This window comes from Brienomyrus brachyistius, chromosome 1 (genome assembly GCF_023856365.1).
Source record: "Brienomyrus brachyistius isolate T26 chromosome 1, BBRACH_0.4, whole genome shotgun sequence".
In the NCBI taxonomy this organism is placed as follows: Eukaryota; Metazoa; Chordata; class Actinopteri; order Osteoglossiformes; family Mormyridae; genus Brienomyrus; species Brienomyrus brachyistius.
In genome coordinates this window covers 18,999,246-19,021,830 of record NC_064533.1, presented here as the reverse complement: position 1 = coordinate 19,021,830, position 22,585 = coordinate 18,999,246, and the positions used below count along the sequence as shown (strand labels likewise).

The 22,585-nt window shown below is 45.0% G+C and overlaps 1 protein-coding gene across 7 annotated transcripts in view; it reads right to left on the bottom strand.

Annotated features, from left to right (window-relative positions):
• Positions 1–22,585, bottom strand: part of LOC125742148 (zinc finger protein 521) — a 123,584-nt gene that overhangs the window by 87,223 nt on the left and 13,776 nt on the right. For all 7 annotated transcript variants that reach the window (XM_049013867.1, XM_049013874.1, XM_049013859.1 and 4 more), the window contains one exon: positions 16,308–16,505. In XM_049013867.1, coding sequence (XP_048869824.1) covers positions 16,308–16,505 — 198 coding nt within the window. The remainder of the gene's footprint in view (positions 1–16,307; positions 16,506–22,585) is intronic.

Genomic DNA, 22,585 nt, shown 5'->3' with positions numbered 1-22,585 from the left:
CAGATAACCTTTAGGCTTTGGGGTTTAATTAATGTGGGTCCGCCTGCAGCTTTCTTTCAGAAGAATGAGTAATTTTTCCCCTTGTGGACACAAATCCTTCCATTTCCCCTTGCGGTACTCTTGTTTATTCTTTCCTGTCTAGAACAGGTACTGCATTCCTATTAAGAGCACTGCTTGTTACTGGACAGGCTGAATTATTTACCGACAGCAGGAAGACTGTATATTCAGCCTCTTTCTTCATGGACCATAAAAACACGGCATAAATCATCCATAAGCACTGGAAATAGGCCAGAATGTAAACGCTGTCTAAAATGGGTTGAAAGGGATAGTGAAAGACAGCAACTTGCTTTGGACAAAACATAAACTGGAGATGAATGTTTCTATTTGTAATCCGGCTTAGTCTGAATAATCGTCCTGCAGGGTTTGGCGTCTTCTAGGTACTGTGCTGTATTCTCATTGCTCTAGTTATAATGTGACCAAAAACTGATTTACGGCACAATGACATTTTCCAAGCTGCCAAACTAATTTATAACAAATAAGTAACGGGAGGGGTAAACTAAGCAAACACCATGGGAAAGACGAGACACGTGGATGAGAGGAGGACATCAAAATCTGCAAGGAAGCAACAAAAAGCTGTGGCTTAGACAAAAGAGCACACGGGGCTGTTTGTCCAGCCGTCTGCTCATCCAGGCCAAGCGGAGTCCCTTCAGCTTGGGGCTTTCTGGGCCTTGCTGCCTCCTGTAGTTTAAGCACAAAGCTAAGCTAAAGGACCCGCTGAAGGTGCACAGATTCATGGTTTTGGAGAGGAGGGGGGCAATACGAGGTGAGTGAAAGGGTTGGATGGGGTGTGTGGCGGAGAAAAAAAATAGTAGCACTTCAGCACATCTCTCTCAAATTCTTTTATTTCAGCAATGCATTAAGCGGCCTCCCCACCGGCGTCTCCTGTTCCTGGTGCGGCTAAAGCTGTCCCCTGGGACCTCTGTAATTTCCAGCTCCTCCGAATTCAGGTATTAGTAAAGACCGCTCGGGGACCTGCAACAATACAACTCTACATTTTCAGGCGCTCAGAGAGGGCCCCCCAAGGGCCCCCCAGTTCAAATTTCTGAAATGTAGGCATTGTAAAAGGAACCCCGGGGGGAAACGGCAAGCAATAGAAATCCACTGAATTCAAAGCATTTCCTGAGCCCCCCTTGCTCCCACCAGAGGCTTTTTACAAAACATGTGTTGCTGACATGTTGACAGATTGCTCAGTGAAGTGTTAGGCGCATGCACAAGGCTGGTCATTTAGGGGGACATCGGTTTACCCTTCATCTTCCACCCGAGGTACCATGTTTTATGCATCGCACAGGAGAACAAAAGTCGGAAACTTCCCCATTTGCCGGGGTGGGAAGAGGAGGTGGCCAAAAACTGCAGAGCATTTATGACAGGTAAACAGTATAGATACATAGATAAAGGGGGGGGGCTTAGCCTTGTGGATTGAAGGGTTGAAGCAATTTAATGTAACAGCAGGACCCAGCTAAAATATTAAAATGCAGCTACAGCCCCCTTTAGAATGGTAGCAGGGGGTAAGTTTGATGGAGAAGGAAGGGGGGCTGAATAGGAGTGGTGAGGCCCAAATGTGCAGCAAGCACGCGAGTTTGACTTCCCTCCTGCCTCCTTCCGGCCTGTAACGACAGCCAATGGCAGGGAGGTAATCTGATCAAAGGGCAACATTAAATCCAACTTCTGCTCGTATCAGGGTATTAGCAGCGTACAACTTAATAACCCAGCGGCTCCGAAAGTGCTGCCGTGGCAACAGGATGGAAATGGGGATAATAATGTATTCATGGTGCTGGCGACCTGGGGCTGCCGAGCACACTCTCTGGGGAGGGCCCTTCACCCAGAGCCAGACGTGTCTGGGCAAAAATCATTCCACAGAGGACAGGAGCAGAATACTGAAGAGCAGGGGCCACAGCCCTGCGACACACACGGCCAGGCAGTGAAGGAGAGAAAGTGAGGGAGACACAGGAACAGGAAGTCACAAGGAGTAACAGGAAGAAAAAGAGGCAGGGAGGGAAAGACAGGGACGGCAGGACTCAAAGAGGACCGATTTCAAAACTGAGAAACTGGATGAAGTGCAGGAAGAGACTGTAGAAGAGGGAAAGAAAGTCAAAAAGAGAGAGAGACAGCGACAGTGCAAGAGACCGAGTTGAGGCAGACAGGGACAAAATGACATTAATATCATTAAAGAAGAAGCTGTGCAGCAAGGAAAATCAAATGACGGACAGCAGAGGTGATGAAATAACGAAAGAGTGATGCTTCCTGGAGAAACTGATGGAGATCGAGCAGGTTGACAGAAAGAGAGCAAGAGACTGGATGGTGGTGCTGCGGGTATCCTTCAACTCGAAAGTGGGTCCACGTGTCTGAGAGCCCATCTCTTGCTTCCCACCCTGGCCACTGTGGGTCAGGCGGTGGATTCTGATCGACCCTCACCCAGCAGTCTCACCTCATCAGTGTGAACCCACTCAAAAGAACCAGGTCATGTTAAAAGCACTCTAAAGATTCACCCATTTGCCGTCAGCTGAAACCTGGTCATGAAGCAGGAGTGAGAAAACCTTGCACATGATACCAAGGTACAGCGACACAGTGAGTGAAAGTGCACCAGACACACACCAGCCAGAACACCATCCCATGTTTTGTTTAAAGACACAGATAACCTGCTTCAAGATATCACCACACACAAAATATCTGGCTGCAAATCAGCCTGCCTGACCACAAGCGAAAATCGCAGTCAAGCATGTGACGTTGCCATAGCAATGGGTCAGGCAATAAGCAGCAGTTCATTCCACGTCACTTCGTCCATCAGTTTGCACGATCAGGTAAAGATCACTGGATCTCAACCTCCCCCCAACAAATACCCCCCCACCCCGTGTCTCACCTAAGACGAAGATAAATTCAAAGCCCTAGCCACAGGGGGGGTCATGTTATTTAAGCGCCGAAAATGAAAATCAAAGGACTTTAAGGGATAAATTAATGCGGGCAGATTAGCAAAATATCAATATAGCCATCTATAGCTCTCTGTGATCCCGCATCCGCACAAAGTGTTCTCCTGCCTCCAAACTCAGGACATATGAGAATAAACCCTGCAGTTAGCTATTAGAATATACACCGACGCCACAAAGCAAACATCACTGCAGGTATGGACACTGACAAACCACTGGAAAAGAGCACTTACACACCAACAGGCAGCAGGTATGTATGATGTGTGTGAATACACTACATTTACTGTGTAAACATTGTTAGGTTTATTTCCACATCAAAATGAAGGCATTTATCTGTGCGGAGGCAGAGTTTTGTGGGCTGATGCTCTTATTTACACCAAGGCACCATGCTCAGTGCACAGCCATGACTCTACCTGCCTGCCCTCAATCTAGGTCACCAGTCCAGCCTGCAGAGCCCCTGGAGAGGAGGTGACTCTTCATGCCTGTACTCTTGTGCCCAATGCAGGCATGTGTGTGCGCGCGCATGCATGTTAAAAAGCCCTATTAGGGCACACCGATGCGAGGCAGTGAGGCGAGCTGGGTGGGGCATTGAGGTCACCTGACAGAAACTCACAGGTCGTCTGATTGGTTATCCCTTATGGAGAGATGCTGCCCTCCGACTGACTGCTGATGTGTCGGACAAACATGCGCCTGCCCCCCCACTCCCCCGGGGCCCGTTTTATCAGCATAGCTAAGGCAGGCAGAGATGTAAGGCCACGAAAGACGGGCCGGACCATGACTGTTTTAACCAGCGGAGCGTGCCAATGCCGAGGCCCACTGGTGCAGGGGGATGGACTGATGGCTGAAGCACCGGGTCAAGGCCTGTCTCCAGGGCTAGCCCCTCCATCTGTGCCTGTGCCTGCCTGCTAGCAGGGCTAGTAAAAACGGAACACTTTGTGGGCCTTTTTAAAACACATTTATTCCGAGGATATGCACCGATAACAGCTGTACATTTCATCAATTTATACAGCTTCATATGATACTGTATTTATGCTTAGAGCTACAATGGGTGGTGCTCCCTGAAATCCCATTACTGATGTCTTGTGTCGGTTTGGAGGCGCGAGATAAATCTGCGAGGCCCTTTGCCGACTGACTGAGTCGGCCTGCACACCCAGAAGCCACCATGTTTATTTAGTGTGAGAGTCTGGGGCTCGGTCCTCCGTCTGCGGGCTTTCTGGAGTCCGCTTACATCTGTGATGCAGATTAATAGCATTCCCAGGTTCACCCCATCATTCCTTGTTTGTGCCTGTCCCAGCCTCCAGGGCGACTTGCCTGAGGAGAAAAGTAAATTACATACTGCTTGCTCTATAACTCCCAAGCAGGTTTCCCTGTTTTTTTTTCCACCTCTTACAGGGCCAGTAAGTCATCCAAAGTTAGCAATCTAGCTGTTTTGCTGCACAGGAATTAATATCTTATTTGAATATGATCGACACAAAACAATCTCGTCAGAACAATCGGTTTACTTTTGAATTACAAATACTGTTAGCAAACACATGGACATGGCTCAATGGAATTTATGAGACAAATGGGCGCTGCTGTAGACTGTGGGTACATCTCCTTTCATAACTATATAAATCCTAAAAACACCTTGACAACAATTAAAATTAGGGACGCACCGATACTGATACCAGCACTGGGTATCAAGCCTCATACCTATAAAAATTGTCCAATACTAAGGACCGATACCACTTAATTGCAACATTACATTAAAACTCAAAGCTGGGGCATTTTGTCAAACTGTAAGGTCTGTTCTGCTAAAGTGTCAAGAGGCACACCACTTAACACAACCACAGAGTACACAGACTTTGCTAATGCTAGCACAGAACGACCGCAACAACTTTAGCGCAAATTATGGAGAAGCAAGAGAAAATGAAACTGAAGCATTATTTATATCTAACATTTAATAAGTTTAGCTACGCTTTCTTTGCTTCTATAAAAAACTGAACACTACCAAGCAGATTTCAAGTAAGGTAAATAAATACATACAATGGAAATTAGCTTATATTAATCAAGTAATCTGCTTACAGTGTTCATTTTCAGTCTTGAAAATATTTAAACTACGTTATTTTTTAAAACTTTACTTTGATAAGCCTACTTTGCCATGTGGTAATTACCCTCTCTGGTTCTGGCTAGCTACCCGAGGCTAATGCTGCATGCACTGAAAACCTGACGGGAAAAAAATAATTTTCTCTCAGACTCATCAAAGCTTATGATAAACTGCCAGAAATGAACCAACGAGATACAATAAGCTATATTTTATGTACAGTAGGCTACTGTATTATACAGTATTTGAATTATACACATTTCAGTAATTTTATTTGTAATTTGAAACAGCTGTACTGTATTTTGAAAAAGTTAAATCCAGTAAATAGCGATGCTATCCGTTTTACCTTATAGTAATGTAATAAATATCCATCCATCCATCCATCCATTTTCCAAACCACTTATCCTACTGGGTCGCGGAGGGTCCGGAGCCTATCCCGGAAGCAATGGGCACGAGGCAGGGAACAACCCAGGATGGGGGGCCAGCCCATGGCAGGGCACACTCACACACCATTCACATACACTCCTACAGGCAATTTAGCAACTCCAATTAGCCTCAGCATGTTTTTGGACTGTGGGAGGAAACCAGAGTACCCGGAGGAAACCCCACGACGACATGGGGAGAACATGCAAACTGCACACACATGTGACCCAGGCGGAGACTCGAACCCAGGTCCCAGAGGTGTGAGGCAACAGTGCTAACCACTGCACCACCATGCCGCCCCTGTAATAAATATACAAATGCTAATTAGATATGAATCTGTCGAGACATAAAGAAAAACAAAAAATCAGTTATTGATCCAGTGATCAATTTCACCCAAAGACGTGATCACTATAAGCAGCTTCCACTGTATATATAGGCTAAGTGTACTGATTTGTTATTATATGTATAAACTTTGTTTACATTAAGCCTGATATTCCCTTACACACAAAACAATGATCACAGTCTGTTCTACACAGTGACACAGTATGGCAAAGCCTACAGCTTATTAATTAAACACTGGTATCACAACGGTACTCTATATCGGCTGATACCCATAGCTCGGGTATTGATATCGGAACAGAAAAAGTGGAATCGGTGCATCCCTACTTAAAATCAAAGGCACACAAATAATAACACACTCAAGCAAACATATTCATGTTCACAGATTCAAGCTAACATTTTGCCAAGAGTGACATGGTTCACAACAGGAATTTAGAGTCTAACTGTTCATCTACAATGGGGTTAAACTGAAATATATTCAGGTAATACTTGTATTACACTCTACCTCTGCCATACTTGGCTTACTTTGTCTAAGGTAAATAAGATACTCAAAATATGGCATCATGAAGTCCATTAAGCCTTTGCATTAATATCAAAATATAACAAATAAATAAAATAAATGAATGCAATGTAATGCATATGAAGTCTGGGACATAACATTGGGAAGATTTGATTAGAGGGACTGAGCAATAGAAATGGCAAACCATGCGCATATCCGACTCTTCTGCCAAACCATAGGCAGATGTCTGCCAGAGACCGGACGTTGGAAAGGGAGGGGCAAAGTCCAGCAGCTACAGTAACGTCACAGTCGCTGAAGTGGCCGCACCCCACCGGGGGATGTCACGGAGCTTTGGAAGAGAATCGGTGGCAGGAATTCCCCGACACGGCAACACGCTCAACCACGGCCGCCAGCCTGACATTTACACGACCTTTCTCTACTGAAAATACAGTACATTTCAGAGGTATCCTAACTCAAATGCAAAAGAAAAAAGAGCCGACTCGTGTAACATCTAAGACAGGCCCACAAGGGCCGGGCTCTCCAAACCAACGGGTTGAACAGCAGAGAATGCCTTGCTTCCTGAAAAACTGGTCAGAATTCAGCAGGGGGAAGTGTAACAGTTTTGGAGAAGGATATGCAGCACCAACACATATGTATTAATTACTCAGTCAGCAAACATTAATTATATTGAACACTTTTATTATCATATCTTTGCTTGTATTACACATAAACTATGGGACTAGAACACTTTTGGAAAGGGGTTAATTTGCAAACACATGCATGTGTGCCATTAAATTCTGTGTTAATCTGATTTTCAGAGTCCTACTGAGCTGTGACTGGTCCAAAAATGACCGTTCAAGGCTGGTCAAGAAGAACAAACAAATCAAAAAGATATTTTAGTCGACTTCCCCGCATCACAACTGGAGATCTATTGTCGTCATGTTTACAATACTGGCAGCAGAAAATTATAGTCATGTGGTATTTGTTGTTAAATCAAAATGAGTCCTGACACTCTGGCCTAATGTGCTCTAGGGAAAATTCAGCACACTGTCAAGCACCACAGTCAAGGTGTCAGTACTGAACGGTGCCCTTATGAATGACAGAATCCATTTCATCTCCAGCTCAGAAAATGCAAACAAGCCCCTCTGATCCAGCTGCGGAACCCATGCCAGAAGTCCTCCTGTTTTCATTCCATTGACATTTCCAATGCAAACGGGCGGATATCTTGCAACATTTTAGTATAACATTTTGGCTCATCGTGGCCTCGTCGGGATCCAGTATTTCAACCTTAAGGAAGAAGCCAAGCAACTCGGCTGATTCCTCAGAAATTCCTCAGAACTGACAGTACGCTGATTTTTTAAAGGGCTTCATAGAGCAACATTCAGATTAGTGCTGCAATTGCTCCACTATGTGCAGTCTACCTGTCCACGTGTACATCCGTGCCTCCTGTCCTGAACCACTCTTTTCCGCTGCGCTCTCCTGACAAGTTTCGTGTAACCCTGATGGACCTTTGGAGGGCGCTGTTCAGGGGCTCCTAACAGCAGTGTGGATGTGCCTGTGACAGTCCTCCTGGTGACGTCCACGGATGTTGTTTACATCCCTCTTCCCCTTCGAGCTCCCGGGTCGACACCGCAAGAGAGCGTCCCCAGAAAACCAGGAAAAAGCTGCCGCAGCGATTCATACAAATGCTGTCAGTCCCACCGCCCACCCCCACCAGCAAAACAAAGAGAGGACTATGACAAATAACTAAATCAAAATAATCCATCCTGTTTTTTTTTTGTAATGCTGTTTACAGCCAGAGAATAAGGGGGAAAAAAAAGAAAAAGAAGAATGAAACGGTGGTCAAACGTTTGTAAAGCGGTTGCCAAGTATCGGTAGTGGGTCAGTTTCCTGCTCTTCTGACTCATTTTCCACACAAACATGCCCATTTTAGGCACCGGAGGCTCGGTGCCAGTGCTTTGATTCGCTTATTAAAGCTGCGACTACAGGCGTCGGGGCTCCTCGACCACGGTGCTACACAGATGCCTTCGCTGCAGAGGACAACACGCTGATTACCATTTAGCGTTCAAGGATAAATGTGTCAAAAGGGATAATCACTACCTCCTGTGATACTGCTCGAAATGCAGACCAGAGGACAATGTGCAAGGGAAAAAAACTGACAGATTACCAATAATTTTCACCTAGTAAAATATTACAAAGGCACTTGTGTATTTCTTTGAATATTACGTTGCCTGAAAGGTATATTATGTATGACTATTTATACCTTCAGATAACGGTTCACAAAAAGTTAATGTGCGTGCAAAAACGGCTTAAAACTGTGTTTCCAGTCAGACAGTAGAAAAACCCATGTAAAGACATCATACAAAGCACTGCCCGCTGCTCCAGAGCAGCGACGCCCCCTCTGGTGTGGAGGGATCAATAGAAATTGACTGTGGATGAGAGATGCATCCCCACCCACCGCTGCTCATGGGGGCAGAGCGTTGTCAAGGCTACCGGGGGCCTTGGCGGCCACCGTTTGCCAATGTAGCCGGCTCAGAAAGGTGCTCCAATTGATTTGTCATTACTGTACGGGAGATAAATAATTAATCATTTTAATTAAACGTGATCGATACCCGTCTAGCACCACCAACCCAACAAGAGGGTATTGGAATGTAGGGTAGTTTGTTGCTCGTGAATCGGGGAAGTGCAAAGTGTCCCACGGTTTGGTGACCTGTTCTAAGACAGCTGACTCCCTCTTTTTACGCATGCGAAGAGAATAATCCTTACCGAGATGTTATATCATCATCAAAAACAAGCACAAGGGTAATGTACATTAATTTGCAGCCCATAGATAAAAACTATGGCAACAAGATGGGCCCAAAGTAGATGTCAAACATGTTGGTAAGCATCAATGAGTAAACATTCATCACTGACGATAAGAAAATTTATCATAAAAGACATCATTTCATCAGCAAAATAACAATATTAGTTTTTCATCTAAATGAAAAATGTTAATATTTTTCTGCCAACAAACAGATTCCCCACTGTGGGGGTCGTTAAAGGCCACGTGTCGGAGACAGGACCTCCCCCAACAGCGACACGGGACCCGGTGCAGCAAACGTGCCCACAGGCGGTGGGGTTAACTGTAACCCACCCTCGACGCTTATTCAAATATGCGGCGATATATTTACTGCTCTGTTGACTTGGGACCCCCGAAGGGGGTTTGCCGAAAATGCCAACGTGCTAATCCTTGTGGCTAAAGGGGCTCCTCTTGTACCCGCCTCTAAGAACGGCAGATGCTCAGAATATGGTGCTCACACACATGTCTTCGTAGAAGGCCACTGATGCCAGTGAATCTGCGACTATAGGGGTGATGACTGATGAAATATGAAATATTAACATCAGCTCCATGCCGGAGGGTACATTTTTGCAATGGTTTCAGGTCAAACATTCCTTTAACCAATGTCCAACCCTCTTCCATTTTGATGTGAAATCGGAGGGCAGAAAATGAAAGGAGAGAAAGGATAGGAGAAAAAACTCCCCCTGTATTTTGTCCTGTTTATTCTGCTAAGCAACAAATTCATTTCTTGGCTGGACCAAATTGAATATTTTGCAAAGGTGTTGGGGGGGGGGGTCTTATTTGATTTTTTTTTGTGGCTCTAAAGAGAATTAAACACCCTCAAGGAAGGATTCAAGTACATTCTCAGGGAACATTTAAATGCAGGAGACGAAGTAAACATTTCCATAATCACTCACATCAGAGCATGTTTTGAGGTACCATAGCTGTCAGCAGCCAAAGAAAAATAAAGAAATTTCCAGAATCTGTGGCGGGAATAGGCAGGCTTGTATGGTTACGCAGAACAGGTGCTCTGAGGGTCCTGGTTGCGAACGCCGCTCAACCTGTGCAGCTCTCTGGTGGACCTGAACCCTCAGAATCCAGGAGACAGCCGGCATGCAATAGACCAGCCCAAAAATTAATCTGTAATTACCGACTTCTACCACTCTAACGAGGCAAAGCTGCATCAGAACCTGGTGGTTTATGCTGTCCTTGATCAGCAAGCAGCTGTTCTCCCTAATTGGCTGGTCCTCCCCTCTTATTGGGGCCTTTTTGAGAAAGCAACAAGGCTGCTGAGTGATATCAAAATGTCTGCCTGCCACCAGAACACAGGTCCACTGCCACTCTACCTGGCTGGACCTTCGCAACGCATTCTCTGAAAACCAGGGTCTTCCACCCATGAGGGACTGCCAGTAGCCACCATCAATAACTTTGGATTGAGGGCAGCTTGCTGGTTATGCCTCAGCTCCTGTATCGGAGCCAAGTCGATTGTGCGACAAAACAGTGAAAGATTTCTATTATTTAATTGTTTTCCACTTCCGCAAGCACTGGGGAACACTTCTACTTAACGCTTTCTGAAATTCAAATAGGCAGAACCCAGACTGATTAAGATTTAATATCCCCCATTCCTCAGCTTCCCCTTTGAAAATGATGACGGCACCCAAGTCATAGAGCAAGCGAACAAAGGATGAAGAGCCAGTCTGGCTGAAGCAGGCTTCCTGAATGCAAAGCCATACTCCAGTAATTATTGCGTGGGTAATTACGTATAAAAACAATAACCAAATAAGGTTTAAGCTTGATAAAAGTACACGAGATGTGAATGCTCATCTCTCACTGAAAAGTTTGAAATGTGTGATCTCAGAAACAGAATCCAGCCAACGAATGACCTGATGGTCACACAAGCCTGTTCAGTGGGGAGCCTGATTACCAAACATTCCAGAGGACCAGGCTGGAGTAAGCTATCTGCATATCGAGAGCAGTGTGTCAGGCGAGTCAGCCCAGGCCGGATCTCCCGCGGTGAAGAGATATGGATAGAGCCATCAGAATAAACATTGAAAACAGTGTGATGTGCCTGCCCCCCCCCCACCCTAGCAACAAATTTATGACGATGCTTCTTGGCTGAATAACCTAGAAGGAAGGCTGGGTTGGTGGTATGTGTGTGTATTTGTGTGTGTGTGTACATGCATGTATGTGTGTGAGGACCTGAGAGAAGAAAGAGTGCAGAATGGAGGATTTGTCGCCTGGGTTGCATTCCCGGGAGCCATTGCATGGGTGCTCGAAGACCAGCCTCCCTGGTTCTCCCTACAAACCGCAGTGCTCTGCCGATAGAGCCCAATAAATACTTTATATGGTGCATAATGTAGGATGCGAGGCCTCAGGGAGTGGAAGAGGAGTCCTGTGGGGTACATCTGCCTTGAATTCCTAACGACACTCACGCTATCATTACCAGCGGCGGTAAAGGGAGGGGAAGGAGGAGGGGAAACAAGAAACAAAAGGAGAGTCGGGTGGCAAGCAGGTCTCCTAATAATCGGTAACCACCTCTGTAAAGACACTGGGCTGGCTGCAAGGGACATTGCCCTCTTCAAGGTCTCTTCAAAATCCCATGCTGAGTCTTAAGCATGATGTCATGTCAGCGTGGTAAGAACTAGGCTACAAAGTGCTAGCTGATTAGGCAGGCTACACTTTACTGAAACGGGACCCCCTTCAGCTTCCCCCAAAAGGGTTCTTCCAGTGTCAGCAGGGGTACAGCTCAGTACAGTTAGGGACACATTTTGAAAAGTGAAGGGAGTATTGGTGCTGTATGGGCAGCATAGTTTGTGGATAATGGACTCTTACTGTGGTGGTCTCCAGAGTCTCGCAAGGGTCTGGCTGTTGTACCCTTGACGAGATGCCAGATATGCTGGTTTGGGTGAAAGATGCAGCAGAGACAAATGACAAAGTACTACAAAAAAAAAAAAACAAAAGTGCTGGAATGACAGTGCTGAAGAGCAAGAATTTGCTGGAAACGACAATTACACTCTAATCACTGCCAGGAGCCTTTTATTATGACAGCCTTACTGCACGTTTCCACACTGCTGACCCTTTGCAAAACAGTCTGCTTTATGCTGTGCCGTAAGCTAACACACACACGTGATATACTTAGAGCGAATTTAGGCCTGATCAAGCAAAATAAATCATTTTCAGGAAATACGTGCTAAGTTAATTGAATTCTTAAAGCGCTGTAGCTGGTTGCAGTGCAATGTCCATACCACACATATACTTCACAACTGTACTTTACATGTGCATTTTAATGGACATTCCACAAACGGTCTGGAAATGGGGGTGGAATGAACAGCAGCAGCCAAACCTTTCAGCCGGACCCTCTCTTTGATCAAAGCTCCTCATCATCAAAAGAACAACGTCAACTCAGGCTCGTGATTAAAGCAAAAAGGTTATATATAAGAACAGCTTCAGTCACCGTCTCCCCTTGTACACGAGGCGCTGATGGGTACAGCAACCAGTTAAGATAGGCACGTATGCTCCTGACACATACAATTTCTTCGTTCATTATTCATTTGTTTGCAGAAATTGCAGTGTGGTGGCCGTGCTGGGTTTTTGGGGCTGGCTGGGTGGGGGGGTAGGGGGGAGGGTCTGCTTTGTTTATGCTAGGCTAGCGTGTAGAGAAATGGCGAAAGGCAGTTATTTAAAGGTCAGCCCACAGAGGAATCAAATAACAGGCCTCCAAACCCACAGAGAGACTCAGAGGTTTTTTTGAGGACAAAACTAGAATAGGTGTTCCTCAAGGGAATACCCTTTTAATGCAGTGATCCCATCCGACCCGGTTAGCAAGAAGGAGTCGACCATATCCGATTTATGGTAAAAACAGGATGACATTAGTTTTCAGACTATGGCATATGGCTAGAAATCCCACTATCAATGTGATTACACCACCACAAAGGACAGAAAGCTCAGTCAGTTGCAGGTCTTATTATTTCTGCTTGTGAGGCTTTTTTGCCTTTTGTCCTTCAACTGGAAGCCTGAGGAGCAAAGCCAGAAGTGTCCTGGGGAGAAGCGCCCTGGGAAAAGCAAGCAGAGACAAGCAGCGAGTCTGATGGAGCGAACCATGCCGAACCCCACTGGAGGGACATCTGGCAGGGCTCTCCTTCAGGGAGTGCACACAGTGCCACGGCCAAAGGGTGACTACATGGAAAGATGGAGGCCAGAGCTTTACGCCCACAGAAACCCTGCAGAGATGCGAGCCCCGGTACAGGACTGTCAGGACGCCAAGTGGGCAGCGGCATCAGTAGGACCACCCCATAGAAAATGCCGTCCTGGCAGCTTTGTGGTGGCCATTTTGGATGCGAGCTCCTCAGCAGAGAAACGTCACAGGGATACACGTCATGAGTGCTGCAATGAAGACCCTGCAAGATGGGTATTTTAATGGCAAACGGTACGGCAGGCTGACTGAGAACACCTTGTGCCTGTCCTCCGAGTGCTTTATCTCTGCTGGTGTGATGCTGATGTCTACAATAAAATTTGATCCCACGGCATCCTTCAGGCTGGTGAGGTGACAGCGATCCGGATCCCTCATCCAGGCCCCCCCCGGCCCAGACTGTCTCACGGGAACCTCCGGTGGGAACATCCTGCAGCTTCTCCGGGGCAACTTGCCCTCCCACGGTCCCACATTAGCTCGATCGATAGCACCGGCTGCACCAAGGGATGCAGGATAATCCATAGGCCTGTGCTCTTGCTGCAGTGCAGTGGCAAGGACTGGACTAGATGGAAAAGATGTTACCCTTGACAGACTGGGTGGAACCACTGCAGCCATCGATCGCTAGGGAGGGAGACATGTAAGTTCGCCCGGATACAACCAGCACCAGTTCTCTAGGCCTGTCTGATGACTGTATTTTTATTTTTATGACTGGGAAGTCAGAGGGGGGTCTTGATGCCCAGACCTTCTCAGGATGCCTTTCCCTTCCAAAATGTAAATATTCACTGCAGCGAGCCATACCCACAACCTGGAAACAACCGGGAGGTCAGGACACTCATTTCAACTTTTCTATGCAAAACTGAAGGAATTAGTAACAAGGACCATGCACTGATGAAATCCCAGAATCCCCATATTTTAAGCAGTGTTCGCTAAAATATACATTATAAAACACTGCGAGTTAAATCAGACACCTTAGGTTCGCGTACATTTCCCAGGCAGGTGTTAAATCTGGCTGTGAAATTACTTGAACTAAAAACCCATCTGTAACACACCATGTTGATTTATACGACACTGAATCATTTAAATTAGACTTTGCTTACCAGTCGTGAGCCAGGGCAACATCACCAGCACGGCATCAAAAATGACAAATAATAATGAGTCCTAAAATACTTTAATTTTAATTGAAAATGCTAATGGAACTTGGGGGGAGGGGAAGGGGGTGGTTGTTATAGTATGTCCATTTCAGTTTCTTTGTTTCATCACATGGGGTCTGATTTGCCGACATGGGTAATTTTGGAGTGCACTCAGGACTCAAATGCGTGGCTGACATTACAATAGGAGTGCGGAGAAAGTGTGAAGCCCTTGGCATGGTTAATCAGCCCCCCACCAATAAAACTCAAGGCACAACTGGCATAAATAATACACAGTGCTAGCACCGAGCTGGACTTCGGCAGCACCCTGCTTTATGACTAAAAGATCAGGAAGTGCAGTGTGTGTGGATGCACCGCTCCTGTATAAGGAGCGAAATGCACAACGAACAAGGTGAGGGACTGGACATATTTTCACATATTCACTACAGCTGGAAGGAAAATGTCACGCTTATTGGAAAATGTGTAGCAAGTAAAATCCTTTCTTTTCCAGATTGGAAACAAACTGGAAAAAAGACTGACAGTATTTTCTACCTGGTCTGAGACCATGGTAAAATTCACAATAAATTAGTGTACTGTATGCAAATACTATTCTGTCCCTTTTTTCTTTTTATAAGATGTGCTTTACCTTAGCTTATGGATGCTGCATATTTGTGTTCTTTGTACCTGTGATTGTCACAGATTCCCAGGTCTTTAAAAAAGTGCTGAAAAACACATGCTCATATAACTTTAGGAAACCCACACAGGGAGATTTTATTTTCTTATGAACAAAGATACTGTCACAGCATGGAGGGATTTAAGTTCCCCTGTTTATTAATGTGTTTGTTATTTGAATCTGCAAGTCGAAGGTCAATTTGTAGACGCGTTACTGCTTCTGAAGGAGAAACGATTTAAAAAGGAGAGAAATAAAACAGATTTTATATTTGTGTGCTGCATATTATACATTCAACAGAGAGGACTGTGTGAGCAGTATGCTAAGGACGAGCTATTTTTATACAAACTTAAGCTAAGTAGTCTTCATATTTTGGAGTTTCCAAAGCATTTCCGGATAAAGGGTATATATGCCTCCCTGGGCATTGTGTCAGTATTTAAAACAACTAGAATTTGCCCGATTGCTTTTAATATTTAAGTGTTCTCCTCTGGAGAATGCAGGAGAAAAGTTGCTTTTTTCCTTTCTTTTTTTTTAAAGAATAAACGAGTGGTCCTGCCAACCAAGCCTCAAGATAACCGTTTGTGGTTCTGGCCAAACCATGTGCTGAAAAGAGAGGAGAGCCCCCAAACCCTTAATAAAGATTCCTGATAACCGTCAACTGACATCTGAAATAGCTAGTCTCTTAACCTGCATTTCTGTTTTTTGCTGCTAGCATCAGGCACACCAATGTGTTCCTTGGCAAGGATCCTCAGTTAAAGAAACCCAGGAGAAAAATTTATGACTGCAATGTTTGTTCTTCCAGAGAACACCAGGCTCCCGGAAACGAAGGTGCTGTCGTAGATGAAGGCGGTTTTATTGGGGTTTGCTCTGGTGCTGTCCCTGATTTTATATAATGGGGGGAGTTTAGAGGTTCCATGTCAACCTTTGATACATGAGCGAAGCAACGTGTATAACTGGCACCTGTCTAACGTGCTGCTTCAAGAGGTATCTTTTTCTCTTAATATTTGGCTCCAAATCAAATGGAGAGATAAAATCACCTGTGGTCATACCTGAGATGTAGAAAAACAGCAACGCTTATTAATTGGTGGGCGACATGCGTGAAATCCATCAGGGAGAGGCGTGGGGCGACGGGGAGCGGCGGGAGCGGCGGAAGCAGCGCGGTGTTAAGCATTGTTTACCTGTCAGCTGACATTGATTAATCTTGTGTTCGGTGAGATCGCTCAGCGACTCGAACACCTGCAGGCAGCCGTCGCAGCTGTGCAGCGCCTCCTCCTCTTCCTCCTCCCCCTCGTCCCCCTCCTCCGGAGGTGCCGGCCGGCTCTTCAGCTCGCCGTCCGCCCCATCTTCTGCCGGCTTTCCTAGTTCACCATTCGGGTCTGTGGGGGGCAGGGGGAGAGTGGAAGGGACATCAGGGCAGGATAAGGCATCCTTGAGGATAAGTGAGACTGGGAGGACAGCGGGAGGCAGGGCCACAAAGATAGGCATGGCTGTTTCTAGTCTTTGTAAGCAAGGCCATATGTGGACACCTCACTTTATATTGCAGAAGCCAGGAAGAAGAGTGACACGTACCAAAAGCTACAGATTAGATCACGGATCCATTTTTGTTTCAGCACATAAGAAGACGTGTGAAAGCACCTTTAAAACTAGGTCACTTCACCATTTTGCCGTTAGCTAATTTGTGGAACAACAGGCTGATTTGAAAAATTGCATCTTCCTGGATCATTTTTTATTTCTCGCAAAGTGCAAAAAAGATTCCCTTTGCAGCACATTGCAATATCAAAAGGGACATCTTGGCACATTACTGTCATATTTTCATACACCACAGCATTGAATACAGATTACAAACAGAATCACTGAACACTGCAAAACTCTGAAATAATACCACTGTCTCTCCCTGTACTTCAGAACATGAACATACATGGAGTTATCATGTTAAACAGCATGAAGGGTACTGTTAAGGGGGCCTTGATACTGATGTTGTTTGGCTCGATGAACCAAATGCATTTCATCAACTGCCACACAAGTGCACCCTCCACCAAAGCCCACGACCAATCTTGCTGAAAAGACCTGGGGAAACTAGAACCACACAGCACAGGCTTCCCTGACTCTGCTATGGCTTTAAATAAAGACATTCGGCAACAAACTGTAGGAGAGAAAGAGCAGCAGCACATGGATCCAAATTTCCCCCATTTTTTCCCCTCCTCAGAAACGCTTTAGATAAAACACTTGATGGTTTCCTGAATAATTCATCGGCACACGAGGGCAGCTGCGGGTCGCACACATCGATACGCCTCACTTTTTCTTTAATTTCGTTTCTTGCAGAGGGCACACAATTTCTCTGAGTGGCTGGATAATGCAGTGAAAGAGTTACGATTGCTGGCAGGTGAAGAGGCTCTCCTCCACACAACATTAAGCGAATATTGCCTCACATTAATAACTGGCATTGTGTTTTCAAGCAAAGCCATATTTGTTGTGGTCTGTATGTGTGTGTATGTGTGTCTGTGTGTGTATGTGCACTGTACAAGTTTCCCCCGAAGGGACACAGTTCTGTAAGTCGTCAGGGCCACCCAGGACTTCAGCACCAGCAAAGTATCGATGTACCATCACACCCACCATTGTCCTTAACTCAAGGCGATGGAAAGTTCTGGAAGATGCTTTATAAAAATACCAGCGCCGCAGTTCCGCTGAGATGAGGCATAACAAAACAGAGTGTGTTTACAGAACATAATGCTCCCCACGCAAGCCCTGCAGCTGTACACTCCATGTTCCTTCAAACTCCACACCATCTATCGGGATCAGTCACGTCCAATAGGTATTAATCAGTCAAACAAAAGAAGACCTTTTCATAGAAGCGCACAAAAATATTTTCCCAAATGTTCTCCCCAAAGAGAAATCGATGGTTATCGGATCTCAGGACACCGGATTCACGCCGACCAGTTATGAAAGGCACACATGTTCCGTAGACTTTATTATGGATGATGGGGTAATCAAGCTGATGTCCTTACAGCTCTTCCCTACCCACAGCATTCCGAGTGTTAAAGTCTCTAAGATGCTCTCCTGGAACACCGGCTGTATTCTATGGTCCGATGGGGGCTCAGTATGACTGGACAAAACTGGCTTGGTTCTTTCAAGAAACATAGGGATTCAAACTTTGTTAGAGATTGCTTTGTCTGACAGCAAAAGGCTCACTTTTGAGAACTGTGAGTTGCCTTACTTGTCCAATCAAGTGCTTACCTATCATGTACCTATTTCAGTGTATTAATGTATGTTACATTACAGTTGGATTTAAATAGCTAATTGGAATGATTTCTGAAACCTGTACAGGAAATTCTTGCTTAGTTCTGCAATGGTCAGTCATAATTCGGTTGGATTCCGTGGGTAGAATCACGAAGGCAGATGCCTGCTAGCAGCTTGCCTCATTCGCAGGTTTTTGTAGCACAGCTAACGTGTTCATGGTGGCTGTACAGCACCTTCAGTGGAGCCTTCAGTTCCTTAACCCCAGATGACAGAGAGCAGGATGCACGTACGCAGACCTGGCTGTCATAGCGTGTCATGTCACCAGCACAAGCCTGTAAAGAATGCTTCAGGCTGCTGTTATCGGCTGTCATGTAGCGATTACGCAGGTGTTGTGTAGGCTCCGCTTCGACTTCATAAAGACGCATCAAAATACGTTGTCACTGTCACACTTTTGTGCCGGTGGACCTAAAGAAAAGTTGGCTGGCACCTTGTCAGTGTGGTATCACAGCACTGTGTTGGGAACATGCTAAAACTGTCACAGGAATCTGGTTTTCTTGCAGCCGGGGAAGCTAGAGCACGGCTTGAGCAGGGCTCGGGCGATTCAGATACTCTCCATCACTCAGATTTCTCTGTTGTTTTTGGCAGAGCACAAAGAAATCTAGATAGAAAAAAACAGTACAAATGTAAAAACCACCTTTTTGATTGTGGGCCAACATAATGGTCTGACGAATACAACATGTTATAAACATTACATCATTCGGTATGGGAGAAAAAATCCCTCCTTGGTACAAGCATTTACAGCCCCTTTGTACTTAATCTAAACACACGATTGGCTGACAAATAGGTTTAACACTAACAATCCTTTTACTTCTGCTGGCTGTGCGTTAACCACTGACTCGGCGCATCATTTTATGCATGTGAGATTTTTCTAGTTTTATCACAATCGAGGAACCGTTTGGCAGACCAATTATTCAGAGCTGATAAGCAGCATTAATGATGGCATTAACTGCCATGGCGATGGCCGACGTGACGAACCGAGCCACCCCTTCTGTTCTTCTCAGGTGCAGAATGACATTTATCATAAGGTAGCCTTCATCTTGCGGAGTGAGTAGCATCCACTGAATGTCTGCTGCCCCCCGACATCTTATTGAATGTTTCTGCTCTTTAATATTTATAGTTTTTTAATTGATGTCCTTTTTCAGCTTCTTTCCTCCCAAAGGTCCCGGCCTCCCCAACAGTGTGATCTCTCCATCACCCCATGAGGTCTCCCGCTAAGAGAGGAGGTGCTGCGCTAGCCACGGGCCCCCCTACAGCTACAGCCTGCCAGTCCCCACCATCCACTCCCCCCCCACCCCCCACCACCATTCATTGCCCTGACCCCAGAGAGACACTCCGTACCTCACATGATGGCTCACATGAGAATTAGAGAAGAAAAGGAGCTCTGCTCTGCTCAAATATGGAGCAGCAATGCACAGCCCAGTGTGATCTCGCTGCTGCTCCTTTTCCAGCAATACATCAGGTTCCTCCCCTTAACAATAATTAATAAAAGCTTACTGTTTTAATAGCTTTTGAAATGCAGAACATTTTGGTCACTTTACACTTTGGTGTCCAATTGAAATACACCTAAAAGAGTGAGCTAGGGCAGCAAGAACCCTAATATCCATCGGCACAAAAATTTGAAGTAGATTAAACTCCCACTTCGTTCTGTGAAAAAAAAGCTTTTTATTATCTTTTCCCATGGACCATGTGTGGACGTATGGTTGCATCCATTTATTTGTTATGAATAGTCTAGTATTTTGTGCATGAAGCATCGCTTTCATCTAAGGTCTATAATCACAATGGTGGTATCTGTGTTAGTATCAGTAGTTTGGAAATGTGGCTGTCAGATGATGCATGCACCCTTCGAGTAGACAGCTACTCGGGGGGACTACAATGACAAATAGCTAACAAAACTACCTTGACATACTCGGAATCTACGCCTGGATCAAACCCATCAAAACCTGAAATGATAACTACAGCAATATATAAATGAACTGAATGAAAATGAGCAGCGTTACTTTTGGTTATAAGAAGCTAACTCGCTAGCTGCACTGAGCAACATTCTTTGGGTTATAAAAAGTTAACTTGCCAGCTGTCCTGTAGTCTAGTTATGGGCTAGGGGCTATGTTATGGGAAAAAGGTCAATATCACATAGACGAGCAGCTGTAATACCTTAATAATGAACAAACACAAGGCATGAATATCATCGTCTTCTAACATATAAATGGAACAGTAAGCGAGTTGGCTCCACGCAGTCACAGCTTGCCAGAAGGTGTGTCCTATGGTGTCAGCTGGGGTTTGCTCTGGGCTGTGACCTCACTAAATGTTTGGGAAGGAGTCCGATTGGGCTCCTCCTGCTCGTCGATCCACAGTCATGTGTAGAGTCAGCCGAGTACATACATGACTATGGGTGAAACTGAGATGACAGCACCCTCCTTAAAGCAAAGCCCATCAAGAAAAGCCATGCAGGTGGCTGACAAATGCAGGAGTCTTTAGTAAGGGTTTCGTGAGTTCAGAGGCAGATTTATGACTGAGCTAAAGCTGCCCGTTCCAGACATGTAAATGGTACAACAAAAGCACAGTGACAACACCATCCAATAATCCCTCCTCCTTCTCTAAAGATAACATCACCATTCCTACTAGAGAAGAGACCGGAAACATACTAAAAGATACAGATGCCCTGCCTATATTGGCTATGTACAGAAGATAGAAAGACATCAGGGATAACGTGTAAATTCAATAGGTGAAGTTTTCTGATGCAAATGTCAGTGCTGCACAGGAAAATACTAGTTTCAAGGACCAAGAAACAAATCCAACCAAAAACACAGTTTCAGGCCTGTTTATTTGTTAATTTGGTTAGAAGATTACATAAAATTTTAAAAAATATTTATAATCAAAGTAAATTTTAAATTTACTGAATAATTATGCTTCTCTGAGCCCTCATCAGTTACTTTATGTACTCCCAACTATTCTTCATCAATGCTGGGATACCTCATCTTTTGCAAATCATGTCCAAAAATTACAGCGTTGTGTGATCAGAATAAGGATTTTATTATAATTTGCCAATTTGAAGATATTCTCTAGAAAAAAATCTGCTTCTCTCCGTCCACTTCTCAGTGAACAAGCCTTTAAAAACTCAAGCACATCATCCACAGAATGACCATCCTTAAGGCATTTCAATTTTTATCACACTGGATCGTACAACAGTCAACACAACCTGGGTGGAGCGATACGTAATCTAAATAAATCTGGACTGGGGTTCAATTATAAATATGGTGTATGGAGACATCTGTCTGAACTCCTTGCCAGTGTGCACTTCACTGATATCCCATCCAAAATATATACAATTAATCAGCTTCTAGAGTTTCCATCCTACCCGATGATATTAAATTTGTACTAAATTTGTAGTGCATGTGAACGAGTGGGAGAAGAAGCAAATGAAAGACGCTTAATACACTGTATTAAATGTAATATGAATACAGGGGTTTGATGGAGATGTTGAGTGAGCAATGCCGTATTCATTTACGTTGTTTACAGGGATGCGGTGGTGCCCATGCTGTGGTAGTCTGTCCATAGCAGTGTTTTTTTATAATATGAAAATACCACATGCAATAAATAGTTCAATTACAGAATGACATTGTCATATTGATTTTAGAAGTTTGCGGCCAGCACAAAAGCATTACCTAAGTTTGGTGAAGGAAGAATGTAGTAGCCCAAGACTGCTTTACGAACACAAGGAGAAAGAGATAATAATTGATTCCAGGTGGTGATGACGCCCCCACTGTGCCCCCACCCTGACAGTAGGAAAATATTCCAATGCCATTCCAGCAGTCAAAGGCTCAAGAAAATTAGAAAAATTTCAGTGGGTGGGGACGGAGACACCCCCTTTCCCAGCCCCTTTTTTCCCATAATCTTCGGATACGACTGAGCTCCCCACTCCAGCAGTATTACTTGATTTTTTAACAACAGTGTCGTTTTAGTGGATCTGACGTTCCTTGTTGAAGGAAAGCTGAAACCTGACACGGCAAGGATTTCAAGAAAAAGATTCATATGGTTATAATTATATACAGAGCTCTGCGAGGCAAAAGATCGAGTGATCTCACAGCTATACTGCTATACTCACCACAGAGAAAAAACACACACTCACACGGTCTCATTAGACGTCTGCAGTGACAAGAAT